Here is a 14284-nt window from a genome sequence, read left to right as displayed (position 1 = left end):
GGTTAACTCGCTGCCGATCGTTCTGGCACACTTCTTGGAGTCGCATGCTACTTGGCATTGAACTTTATATGTCTTGGTGAGTCGTGGCGCGGTAATGGCCAACGCCGATATGCCCATTTCTATAAATCTTGCGTATTTTTTCTTGGTGGAAGAGTGCCCAATAATCAAGATATTTGGCAACTTGAAATCGCGCATAGCGCGAAAATTTTTTGAAAAAGTTGCTTCAATTTTCAAAAAATAGTCTATAATTTATGCTAATTAACGAAATAATTTAGGGCCCCCTTCGAGCTCGGGCCCCCCCAATTGGGGGGTTTGGGGTGCGGCAGTTACGGCCCTGATTTAGATTAATCTTCTACTAAAACGTCGACAACGTAAGCTGCATGTGATTGTTTAGTTTGCGGTCAATTTATTTGTGATCTAACAACGGAGGATAGTGTAACGTCGAATCAGTGAATGAGCGGTTGTTCTCACAGGTGACACCGGCGTATCTCGAACAATCCGAACATAGCCTACACAATATGCGGAGATTTATTCGAACCCATTTACTTGATGACTTGAAATTGACTCGTAAATTTTGCTCCGAGTCACGAGTCAATGGACATTTTTGAAGCTCCGTGTTAAGTCAAGTCAAGTCATTTTTCCGAAGTGACTCGAGTCAAGTCAAGTCACACGAAAAAGTTGACTCGAGTCTGACTCGAGTCAAGTCATGACTCGAATATGATATATAAGTAAATATTTGAATGCAAACTGAATAAGATATAATCATCTCATCACCCATCTCAGTATGGAACACAGTTAACGTTACCACAGATACACCGGCTTTTGCGTGAAACCCGCAATGCGTTGTAGGCTAAATTGTCAGATCAGAGCACATCTCTACCATACTCGACCTTGATAACGAAATTACTGCCCTAATCATTGAGTGTCAACCTTGAGACCTGCCACAGCGTTCGATACTAAAATCAAGACATACCGTACAAAAGCTTATGACGGATCTAGGTAAGTATAGCATCTTTAAAATCAATAGAGACCAATACCGGCTTTGCGTAAAATCTGTTAGCGACAAATGATGAGTCAGCTCTCACTCGACTTAGGAAACGAAATTACCACTAACATAGTTCAGTGACAAACTTAAAACTTGGTACAGCGTTCGATACTAACATTAAGACTTACCGTGCCAAATGTCTCAGTATTGAACATCGTCAAAATCAATGGATACCAATACCGGCTTTTGAGTAAAATCTGTTTGTGATACATGACGAATCAGCATACACTCAACTTCGGAAACGGAATTACTACCCTAAACTTCAAGTAGAAACCCTGAAACTTGGGGCAGTGTTAAATACCACCATCACGACATGACATACCAAGTTTCAAAAGTTTTCATGGTGTGAAACACCATCAAAATCGACCTATACCAGCAAAGGTCGACTAAACGCATATGACGGTAACCGAGTTCAGATATAGATTAGATACGATTGTTACATCACACCTTAGGGGCACAGACCTATTGTGCCCCACTTGCTCGGTAATTTTATGAAGAGGAGAGAGTAAATCACCGTTTCTTTATTGTGCGCGCCTTTGAGAGAACAGACAGTTGAAAGCTTGTTATGAGCGCTACCGGGGCATGCCCCGGCTAGGCATTCGCATAGCGAAAACACAGAAGAGAATTCGATTTTCGCAGAGACTTCGCTATATATGGGCAATTGGGCATTTACAAGCAAAAGGACAAGAAGAATACGATTTTCGCTGTGATTTCGGTATATAGAGATTGCTGTGCGTCTATAAATGGTAAAGAATTGTTACTGAACAGAATTTTAGGTGGGACAATGCCCCAGTAGCCCTATAGGAAGAGCCGCCACTGCAGTGGAGTGTCAGCCGAAAACAATCGGCTTTATTTCGATATGAACATATTATTCAATTGAATTATTTTTAATCAAATTTATGTCGATTTTCATCCGCCATTTCTGCGCCGTCTGCTTACGCGTGGCGTCGCACAAGATTTTGAATGGAAATGTCTGCAAGGTTCTTAAAATAACTGGTGCTGTGGTGAGGCTAGGAGCCAATAACCAGTAGCACAAACAGGGCGTTGCAAAGGGGTGGTTCTTCTGGAATTAGGAAGTAATTGTCTGGAAATGACTTCCTCCGAAGCAAAAGCGGTCTGGATTCTGTCAAATACTATCGCGGCGTCGGGTAAGTGATCTGACTGACGCACTGTATTTCACCAGCAGGCTTCCCGAGGGTAATAGTTTCATCACGAGAAAGATCAGTAAATTAAACAGACAACATCGGGGCGTTCTGAATAATGCAGAGTCGGACCTAAGAAGAGATCGCACAAGAGAGGAGTATAGATTCCGTGGAGTCGAAGCATTTTATGTCGTCGTTCGGACCGCAAGCAGCTGCCTTTTAGCAAAGATCCAGATAAATTGACTTTTCTAGCGACGCAGACGAAGAAGGGGAAATTTAACTCATACCATGTTATGAGGACATGTCTAGTCAACGACAAGGGACTTGAGATATAAAATTGCATTCTACGACATGAATTTCGTACATACACCTGCACTCTAGCGAAAAGACTGACTAACCTAGAAGTGGTGGCCTACATGAAAACAGAACCTAACTCAGAATTATATCGCAGTTATGTATCTTACGTGCCAACGTGCATACCGCCGTACGTCCTTAATTGCAAGTATCATTTGGATTAAAATGATCTGTTTGATTTATATCGTGGTGTAAGTCTGAGGAAGGTTCCGGTGTCGTGTACCACGGGTGTATGTATAATTGTATATTCACACTCTTACGTCACCGGTGGTACACATCAGGTGTGAATGTGAATACACACTTTTTTCGCTCCAGAGTGTAGAACGAGCTAGCAATTTACCGACTTTCCAAAGTCCATAACGGTTTTCGCTGATACTACAAATAAAACTGTGAAAAATACCTAAAATTAAATAACAGTAAATTAAAACTTGGACAGTTGGACACGTAAAGACGATGGTAATAAAATTAGGAAAATGCTTAATGATTTACGTGGAGCGAATGCCATTGATTCGTGGACTGGCATGGTATGCGGACCGAAAATCGCTTCGAATTACCTAGACGAGATAAGCATAGAGGTACTACTTTTTTCGGGGTATTCAAGTAGATTTAGCCCCTTTTACCAATGCTTCCTCAAGCGGTTGTGTTTTCAGACTGCTTCCACTTTTATTTCCACAGTCTTTAGGCAAAACGTGTTCAAAAGTATAAAGTAGTTGTCGGATACGTTTGCGTCACTTTTCACTTCTGTGATGAAATTTTCATACAAGCCTCGTGAAATACTCACTGTATCACAGCTACTGAATATAGCTATTTGTAGTGGTGTCATTAGTGGTGAAGATACATATTCCGATACCAGCAGTACCCACCGCCGATTAATTGCGAAAACTATGCGACCCCTCGACCATTCTTCTGCTGGAAACTACTTACTTGATTACGTTGCAGACCTTTCGTTTTCTATTTCAATCTGAAGTAGTGTTAACATGCATGAATCAATCTTAACCCCATGCTATATAGCACGTGTGAATGAGCTAACTATAACCATTGCCTACGTATGCCTGGGATGTCACAGCCTGCAAAGGTGGCGGTCATATGCACCGTAAATTCATCATGATCCCCTATCATGAAATTCGTGTCTCCGTACCTTTATTGAATTGGTCGAGGACTTGAGGCGAACATTGTTGCCAATAATCACAATCAAGAACGAAACATTGTCACGTGCTGCAGACGTGTGATTGATTTGCGCATTTTGGCGCGCTAATTATTACGATCTCAGACATGCTTTCCCCACAGCTTCACTCTTTTTCCAAGAAGGTAGTTCTCTGTTGCGGACGCGGTCTGTGTTGTACGGGTAGGGGTTGTGAAAGCATGTGTCCGTATCGACAGCGCGCCTAGGGTTGATCTCAAGCGCGCGGTCTAGGTGATTGCGATCGACTTTATCTTCAGCGTGTCCACGTCCAGTGTCCACCTTATTACAGTCAATAAGTGACATGCGCAGAAAATTTGTGGCAATATAGCTTGCTCATGAAAAATGTACCCCAGGTCGATTTGATGTCATTGTAAGACTCGTCTGTCAATTGGCTCCTCACGAAAGCTTCAAACTTGACAGGGTAATATGCGGGCAGGGTATCGGGTAGGAGGCGTGGACAGAATGTAGACGGAAAAGTCGCGATCTAAATGCGATTTCGCATATAGCCCAAGGCCGCACATTGTTGTTCAGTTCAGTGCTTGGTACTGTAAAATCGATCGCCAATGTCAATGAATCAGTGGTTCATGAGCAAAAAAAACTGAAAGGGTTCGTGACTAGAAAACTTATGGCAACCATAAACTGATGTAGCCTACACATACACATAGCACACAATACAAAACCACCATGAAAAACGTTAAGAGACATCGGCCTCGCAGAATCGACGAGTTCTGTTATAATGAATCATGTTTCTTACAACTGCGTAGCTTACAACTGGTTGTCTTCACACCTTCTCGGTTCATACACGCGTGCAAACACGTAGCATTAACATTAGAAATCCACTTCTTGCGATGTGCGAGGCTTGGGTCCCGATAGGTAGCTGCAACTCGGATTTGGACCCCGCTCTGAGCAGTTCGAAAACCAGTATATTATAGCATCAACTAACGAACGTCTTATTTGCGAATTCACACAGTTATTAGCTGTAATTCTAGAACATTTAGTGCGTGAGGAAACAAGTTATCCGCGATGCAGCAACCTCCACAGGTATGTACGTAGGAAGTATAGTTCTAAGACATTTCGCTGGTTATCATATGTATTGCGCATAATGTGAAAGCATATCTTGTCTTTTTCGTTGCATTCAAGGTCCAGTATAGCCAAGTTCCCATCACGATGCAGCCGATGGTAGTATCGCAGGAGACTAAGGTTGTGGTAAATCAGCCGACCTCGCGCCAATGGGATTCCGGACTGTGCAGTTGTTTCGACGATATGTATAGCTGTGAGTAGTTATTCTCATATTGGCACCGTGTCGCCTTTGTCGTTGCTGCAAATCAGCTGAATTTCGAATATGATACAATGCACAGACACTTTTATACTGTCTAGTAATGAAGAATTGACGTCACATTGCTAGATCGGAGCAATGTATGTACTATTGTGTGTGCCTGTCGAAACCGCTCAATTCGGACAGTTTGGTTCCGCACGCTTTTGGCTGAATCAAGCTGAGAAATGGCTTTGTATGAGTTGGATGGAAAATGAATTGTTCGCTTCACGGCCGTGTGTAAATGCACAAAACGCATGCAAATTACGGTACTGTTTTCGTAATGAATAGATTGCAGCTGCGCTATACTGCAGAAATTGGCGCAGATCACATAAAACGCATCCTAGTTATACCTTCAGGTTAGTCGTATTGCACAGCATTTTTGATACCAAACCGTTCAACAAAATGCTATAGGCCTATACTGTATTACTGTTTGAAAAACGCGTATACGTTTCAAATAGTACTTTTCTATATCCCCACCAATAAAATGGCAGAGTATGGTAGACATTTTGCTAAGTTTTGGAACGGAATGCTCTCCTGCAGCGAGTCCTGCTGCAGTACAAGCAAACTTATCCGGAAGAGAAATAGCGCAGACGGGAGATCCCCATTCTCGCGCCGCAGGACGCATTGAGCACTAGGGCTCTTCAAAAATGACTTTTTTTCTCAAATCGTACTGGCTACTTGATAAAATTGTTAGGTTACCTAATTTAAGCCTACACACAAAATTTGGTTCAATTCTAGCCAGTAACCGCTTTGCTACAGTAGAAGTAAGTTTCAATTTATTATGTAAAAATAATTAATAAAAAATTTGAAAATTTTCTGTTCACCCCATGAAAGTGTTAGGCTGTCTATAGAAACAATGCTCACCAAATTTGGTTCAATTCCAACCAGTGGAAGCGGAGTTATTGCCGTCGAAAAATTGGGATTTGAATAAAATAGTATTTACGGTGAGCACAACTTTAATAAATAAACAAATAATCGGTCACCGTAAATACTATTTTATTCAAATCCAAATTTTTCGACGGCAATAACTCCGCTTCCACTGGTCAGAATTGAACCAAATTTGGTGAGCATCGTTTCTAAAGACAGCCTAACAATTTCATGGGGTGAACAGAAAATTTTCAAATTTTTTATTATTAATTTTATATAATAAATAGAAACTTTCTTCTCCTGTAGCAAAGCGGTTACTGGCTGGAATTGAACCAAATTCTGTCTGTAGGCTTTAATTAGGTAACCTAACAATTTTATCAAGTAGCCAGTACGATTTGAGAAAAAAAGTCATTTTTGAAGAGCCCTATTGAGCACAGATCATCAATCCTTGATCGTGGCGGTTCATCTCGAATCGACTACCATACAACCATAGTGTCCTATATGGTGTCGACACAGGCAAATCTCACGCCTCGGTGAAATTGTATCGCATCACAATTTCCATTTGGCTACAAGCAATTTGACGGTCATTTTTGATCGGCTTGCCGAGCATTAAATTTGGTAAAACGGGTATCAATCGAAAGCTGACTCTGCACTGATTACGAAAATATAAATTTTATTCCGCTCGTGGCCCTGGAACTCCCACAATCAGCCTCGAATTTTTCATTGTTATGGAGATTGGCATTGGGGCGCAACAATGCTGTTTGGCGAAACGAGAGAGTAGCTCAAGAGAAAAAGAGCCAGGCAGCACTGTTCAGCATTGTTGCGTCCCAATGCCAATCTCCATAACAATGAAAAATTCGAGGCTGATTCTGGGAGTTCCAGGGCCACGAGCGGAATAAAATTTATATTTGCGTAATCAGTGTAGAGTCAGCTTTCGATTGATACCTGTTTTACCAAATTTAATGCTTGGCAAGCCGGTCAAAAATGACCGTCAAATTGCCTGTAGCCAAATGGTAATTGTGACGTGATACAATTTCACTGAGGCGTGAGATTTGCCTGTATCGACACCAAATAGGACACTATGATGCAACTCAACCACTCGATTCCTTGCCGACGATACGACAGCTATATCTCTACTAGCGTGGTTCTTAAACTTCTTAGATGTTCAGACTGTTCAGAGTAGGCCTACGTATGGGCAACATAACTACTTGAAACGAACATTTGAAGCTTGTGCCCTGATGACATCACTATCCGGCTAATTCAAATTCATGCACCTAGACTAGAAAATTTGTTTCGAGATTGATGACGGGGCGATGAGTCGCAACATAACTACTTAAAACGAACATTTGAAGCTTGTGCCCTGATGACATCACTATCCGGCTAATTCATATTCATGCACCTAGACTAGAAAATTTGTTTCGAGATTGATGACGGGGCGATGAGTCGAGAAGGTTGGAAACCACTGACCTAGACTTTTATAAATGCTGTATTGGTTACATTGATCGCAGTGAAACAAACGGCAAATGTAGCCTACATCATGCAGTACAAGATATATGTTATTATGTAATAGCTTTTTACACATTTCACACGTACGCACATGTTTGCTAGGAGAATACATGTATTGTATATATCTAATTCTTCATACATGTTGATTTCGATGGTTAAATCTGAAATCTTGGCCCTCTTTCACAAATCCCGTCGAAATGTTATTAGTTTCCGTTCCATAGAAGTTGCATTGGAAAGCTCCTTTTCCTTTCCGTTCGCGCCCTGTCGCTGTATGAGATATTTCCGGAGAAATAGTCGTTGATCAGAGCAGAGAGCATGTTCAGTAAGATGACGCTCGTAACGACGTGACATGAACGAAATGCCTTATCGCATAGCATATATCACTTATATAGCACTTATCACATAATTAAACTGCGTTTTAAACAAATGGTGTTCAAAACACTGTTCAAAACATGTATTGATGAAACGTTTTTATTTTTATTTTCAAGCGAGTAATAATGCCATAATTGTGCAAATACTTATGAAAAAAACATGGATTATGAGCTTACGGACGATTTGCACTCGATATAGTAAACATAGATCGTCGTCGGCTCAGCAGTAAAAGCACGTAGGTGACGTAGATGTAGATCATTGCTGCGAAACTGGATGTTCTGATGATGGTGACCGGCGACCTTAATGATGCTGCAGAACGATGTATTCCTGGTTGAAGATATTCTGGTCCCTTATCACAATAGTCGGAAGCCGTTTCGTCAAAGGAGCTATTTTTACCCTTTATATTTTCAATTGTCAATGTTGATCCACTGTGACGCCACAGTTAACGATTCATGACGTCAGATGGGTAAAAAAATGAACGAAAAAACACATTGTTTCAAAAATGATTTTTGTTTTAACTGTACCCTATAGTTAATAGTAATAAATCGTTTGTCTGTATTTGCACCAATTATTGTAGGAATGCTCATCACTCGGACAATCTTCAAAGCCGATAACATTTTTATACCTCATACCCAAATAAACTATTTTTCATCTCATCAGTCATTGGTAACTCTGCCAATGTACCAGTGTGTGTCTTCCGATAGGAGCGAACCGAATTAGGCAACGTCGAAAACGAGGCTTATGTTACTACGCTTTAAAATTAAAAACAATTATGTCATGAAAACTCTGGGTGCAACTGTGCTGTGTGCATTTCGCGCGAAATTATTAAAAGAGGTAATGAATGAATTCGGTCAATAAATATGTTGCTTGCATATATTGGGCCTCGCAGCTGTATACCAGAGATGAGCGGATTTGGAATTTCATGTCTTAATCCAATCCAATCCAAATCCGAATCCTCAAATCCTAATCCTAATATATAACTTTTTCATATTCAAGTCCATGTCCAATCCTAATCCGATTCCAACTGGAAATTCAGAAAAAAACTAATTTATGCAAGGAAGGGATTGGAAAATTTTCTTTCGCAACCAACGATTGCCTTGATTCAAGATAACCTAGTAACCATGAGTACATTTATAACTGATCTGAATAAAGTTTGTCACCATTCGCCACACGACATCAATCTCCCAGAAGATAGGTAAATCCAATCCAAATCCTAATTCGTTCAGAAAAAAAATCTCTAATCCTGATCCAATCCAAATCCGACAAAATTTCACAAATCCTGTTTTTCCAAATCCTAATCCTAATGCTAATCCATGCTCATCTCTGCTGTATACCACTGGGCTCAATTTGCGAGGACAGGATTATTCGGCGATTAGACAGACTGTATACCACTGGGCTCATATGGTAAGGACAGGATTATTCGGCGTTTAGACAGCAATATCGAAGGTTTCGGTGAACATGCCTTCATTTTGCGCAAATGTTTCATCGCCAACGATCTCGCTGCGAGCGCACAAGCGAAGTCGCATGTTGGACGACCCGTTATCTCCTAATTGCCAATATAGTTCGCCTCAGTTCTGTAAATTAATCGTATTTATAATTTTCAGTAGGGGGCTCCAATACTAAATACAAGAAATCGAGTGACAATAAATCATGCGAATACGAAGTGCTAAAAATGTTTCGAGTCAAATAAATTTGCTACGAAATATTCTATTTTATGGTCGTATACGAAGATCCGCGATAAATGCGGCTGGCCTCCGGTTACGCCAATGCGTCGAAACTAATGTTTTAGTCGTCAAATTAGCGGTCAGGCTAATCAAATTGTGGTTGGGCTTGCAATCTTACCTGATATTGTAACTGATCTCGAGAATTACCTCGCGGGCCACACGAAATTTTCTCGCGGCCTCATTTGGCCCTCGGGCCACGGGTTGGCCGCCCCTGGCTTAGACATTGTTATATAGTTGACATCCAAGTAGCTATAATCAATCACAGTTGACATCCAAGTAGCTATAATCATATGTTACGAATACCCGAAAAGAGAAGTATTTGACAACGAGAAGTATTCAAAAGTATTTGAAATCAAGTTCACAACTGACATGCCAGACAGTTGCTTTATCAACCTCACTGGTAGGAAAGTTATGTGATGGTAAAATACTTGTAGTACTGTAGCATTTGAACCAACCTGCTATTATATTTACGACTGTTGCAGGGTCAAGTTCTGCTTTGATAGTTGTCTGAAAATCTCAATGTTTCGTAAAGGTTGGACTGAGTTGAACCACGTTGATCTCGAGTATTCCTTATGCCGCGTTATCTTGATATCTTATCGCTGCGGAATGTACATCCAAGACGCATGACTCGTCTTCTGAATAATTCATATGTACTGGATCGCTTCGTAGTGGTTACACGTACATTGGCTACGACGCCTAATCGGCGTCCGCCAGGAACTATATAGGCCCCGAGGGTGGCAAATGTTGTCAATGAATATTTGATATCAATTATTGCGTAAACTCTTGCTGAATATGGGGTCGCTTACTTCCTCGCTGGAACATGTTACGTTTTCGGATACTGAAATGTAATTTCAATCCGCAAGCTTGAGAATATCGTTACCATTTATAACCGTAAGACCTGCCACAAGTGACCGGGTGTTGTGAGGGAGTATATTCTCCAAATTTCCGTAAATTTATACGGAAGGTATACGTTTGTACTGCACGTAAGTCATATCGAAAAACACCGCGTGGGTCAGGGGCAGCAATAACCTAGATTCTAGATATAATAGTCGTCGACGCCATTTGTAACCCACACCGACGGCGAAATATTCATCCGATAATTTTTGTACTTGTTTCATGTATGTTTTTTTGTGATATCACAGATATAAGTATCTCTCTATAGTCAAAGAAATATCCCAATTCGGTTTAAAACGACAGCAAGCTGTTGTCGCGATGGGAATAGAAAATATTTGATTATGCTTCACACACCATTTTCTTTTCCTCGCGTAGTGTGCTGCTCATGTTTCTTGGGACCACTCTATTATGCGTGCGTGGCGAACAGCATGGGAGAAAACTGTTGCGTAGGCTGTAGCGGACATTCTGCGGGAGTGGTTCCCGGAGGTCATATGGCGATGAGAGCTGCGTTCCGAAACAAGCATGGAATTCCTGTGAGTGCGACAAACCTGGCGAAATCAATGTAATGACGCGGCTTACTGGATTGTGATGTAGGACAAGTCTAAAGTAGAATCTATTAGAAGTCTTGAAGTAGAATCAATTGGAAGATCGATGATATTTCATAACGACTAGCAGCACTACATGACATATTGAATTGAAAACTGTGGCGGTTAGAAATGCTTTGCGCCTGAAATAGTTTCACGACCAACCACTGGTTAAGAAGTACTGATGTAATCGATATGCTACACTGGACCGGCGGTATTGGTCCTGGAACAATATCCCGAAAGCAGCTCGCAATGCATTCCTATCAATTATTATCAACTTTCATTTTAGGGATCTATATGCGACGATTGCCTCGTTATGACGTGCTGCACGGCGTGCGGAATGTGTCAGATGGCTCGGCAAATGCAACAGTACGGGTACCAACGGAAAGGATGCTGCTAGAGATCGATCTCAATTTTGTATTTCATTTTCACGCTGTTGCAGTTTGTTTTTGACGGTCATCAAACAGTGCCATACAGTATGTGGAGGCCAAGTTCACTACTGTCACTTTAACCTGTTCTTATCGACCATTATACTACCTATTTGTGATGTATCGGTGCAATCAAAAGAAACACTTGCACACTTAATGTTGAATTTGTGACGGAGTATAACGAGTTGCGAATTACGTTTTCCGTGTACTGAACTCATCCGCGTGAAGAGGAAGTGGAGTTAAAAGGAAAATTGTTTCCTTATTTGAAGGACCCGCTTAGGTTTCATTTTGTGTATTGGGACGTATCGAATATACAACCATTTGTCTTATGGAATGTAAGAAGTCTTGTGTGTTATACCCCAGAGAATAAGTTTGATCTGAAATGGGTGATTTGGTGAGGTATGTGGGAAGTGGTCGCGTGAGCATTGGCGACTGAAAATTCGAGTCCAATTTGTGAAATATTTCTACCGTCTTAATTTGTTCTGAACTAATTTCTAGTTTTCCAGAATATGCCGAAGGTGAACTGTATGATGCGAAACGAGCAAAGGCACATGCTAATATTACGCTTATGAGAATGATAACTGATTTAATATGAACTGCACTTAATTCAATGGAAAAAGCTTTCGCGAATTGAGTAATTTTAAGTCTTATCCAATGTATGTAAAACTGAATTTAATTTTAATTCAAGTCTATTTTGGAAATATTTCTTTAGCCTTGTTCACGTCTAATTCGGAAAAGATGGGACGATTTTCTAGTTGTCAAAGTTCCTGCCCAGTGGTTGCCATAGGACAGGGTTTCCCAAACATTTTATGATCGCGACCCCAAGTTTCGATTTGAAAATGTTGCGCGACCCCACCTCTCAATTTTGTGTGGTGGTCACTAAAAAATGGTCAGCACCTTCGCCGAAACCTAATCACGGCCTATGTGTGAAGCTTGCGACTGTGTGCGCGGCAATATAATTATGAACTCGTCTACCTCCGTGTTTAGATCAAGAAACTCAATCAAGAAACACGATAAAGACTATAACAACATATATTGGTCGTTTGGGACGATTTCTATCTATATCCAACAGGGCTGTTCAAGAAAACCGTTTTTTCCAAATCTTGCTTGCTAGGTTACCAAATCGTTAGGTTGTCTGAAACAAAAACGATACACACCAAATTTGTTCAATTCCAACAAGTAGATGCCGACTTATGCCAAATTAGAATTTTGGCCTTTTTCGAAATAATAGTATTTACAGTGGCTAAAATTTCGTCACTCCGACATGACCAACAATTGTGTTCAAGGCATGCCTGAAGGTGCATTGATGCTTTCCCCACCCGTTTCCTCCTTGAAAAGGGCCTATGGTAAAGTTTGGATAAAGACATCGTCAGTTAACGAAAAAAAGATATGACACGGATTAACTGGAAATTAGTCGACTTCATTTAAATAGTCGCGTTAAAAGAATGGTGATATAATTTGCAAACATAGTAGTTTTCACACTAATAGTAACGACCACGAAAACGGAATACACTGACAAGCAGGTAAATACGGGTAAATATAATTCTCAAAGTGATAGTCAGTATCCATATTCTTTGTCGCTCCAATGTAGATTTCACGAATTCTTAACAAAGCTTGTGGCTGTATTCTTCACAATCCATTTCGATATTATGATATCGTAACATTAGCTCTTCAGCACTCCTATATTACTCTTTCAAGCGAACTAATGGGCATTGTTTTCGTCTTTCAGTGGAGACACAATATGGTTCAGTTATCTATAAGTAGATGAACTCGGGTCATGTACCGATAAGATACTCGAGAATTATCGCCCCTGGTTGATAATAATTGTGACAGATCTTCTTCCAATCAAAAGTTATCGTCCTCCCTTCACGTCATTCTCCATATTCGTAGAATACCATCTAACAGTCTCCATTTATCGTGGTAGAACACTAATACTTTTTATTATTCTATGACAAGAAGGGGTTTCAGGCAGAGGTGGTCAAAGTAGTCAAGAAAGCTACTCAAGTAGACGTAGCGAGGAAAAAATCTACTCAAGTAGAAGTAGAAGTACTTCTTCCATGAGCCACCTAAAACTACTTGAAGTAGAAGTAGAATTGACTGACTTTAAAAGTACTCAAGTAAGTAAGTAGTTGTGAAAACGATCCTAATTCGTTCACATGGATTGTAAAAAGGTGCAAATTGAGCTATGCGAAAGGTGACGAGCTTGATTCATATTGATGCATACCAGCAAGTATCCAATTTTCGATATCATAAGGATAAGCATTCGTCCACATCATGGGATGAAAATGATAGTATTGATATGAAAATGCGATACTAATCCTCTGTTTACTCAAACAGCACGTTTTAGAAAATATCATGGTATTATGCACTCCCCCATACTATAATGCCTGTAGTTTACTCGAAGAGCAATACGGAGATGGTGTGTTGGATACGGTGTAAACACATTGTGCGATTAGTAAACGTTAATAAAAAATATGGTGGACCGTAAAAATGCTATATTGTGTCGCCAGAAGGAACATCTCTACACACTTGGAATCTTCCATTAGTGTTGTTTTGTCATTCGGCTGTTTTACTAGAGACAAAACTAACCTCCGTAGGTTAGTTATCTATAGTTTTACAGCTGATTTTGTGTGTGCTGTACCGTACCCGTGCGCTGTGATTACTGCCGTTCGCGACTCTATGTAGCCTACTTGTCATTATTATGTCACAATGACAAAATTCTTTCTATATTTCGAACTTGGTTAACCTCATTTACTGGCGTTCACTGCTGAAGAGAGCAAGTCGAAAAGCTTCCAGTGGAATAAATTTGGCAATATGAACGTATTGTTTTCTGCAAGCTTTATTTCTGGAAATTGAAGGCATTACTACAC

The 14284-nt window shown here is 40.5% G+C and overlaps 1 protein-coding gene across 1 annotated transcript in view; it reads left to right on the top strand.

The window, feature by feature from the left end:
* The window catches only part of LOC145439670 (cornifelin homolog), a 38004-nt gene extending 26248 nt beyond the window's left edge, over positions 1–11756 (top strand). The window contains exons 2-5 of the mRNA XM_080317199.1: positions 4693–4765; positions 4865–4997; positions 10778–10935; positions 11276–11756. Of these exons, the coding sequence (XP_080173325.1) occupies positions 4748–4765; positions 4865–4997; positions 10778–10935; positions 11276–11386 (420 nt within the window). The 5' untranslated portion in view covers positions 4693–4747 and the 3' untranslated portion in view covers positions 11387–11756. The remainder of the gene's footprint in view (positions 1–4692; positions 4766–4864; positions 4998–10777; positions 10936–11275) is intronic.
* Positions 11757–14284: the final 2528 nt, after the last annotated feature.

Source organism: Botryllus schlosseri, chromosome 5 (assembly GCF_051294905.1).
Source record: "Botryllus schlosseri isolate E-star chromosome 5, Bs_hap1, whole genome shotgun sequence".
NCBI classification, from domain to species: domain Eukaryota; kingdom Metazoa; phylum Chordata; class Ascidiacea; order Stolidobranchia; family Styelidae; genus Botryllus; species Botryllus schlosseri.
This window is presented reverse-complemented; position numbering and strand designations above follow the sequence as displayed.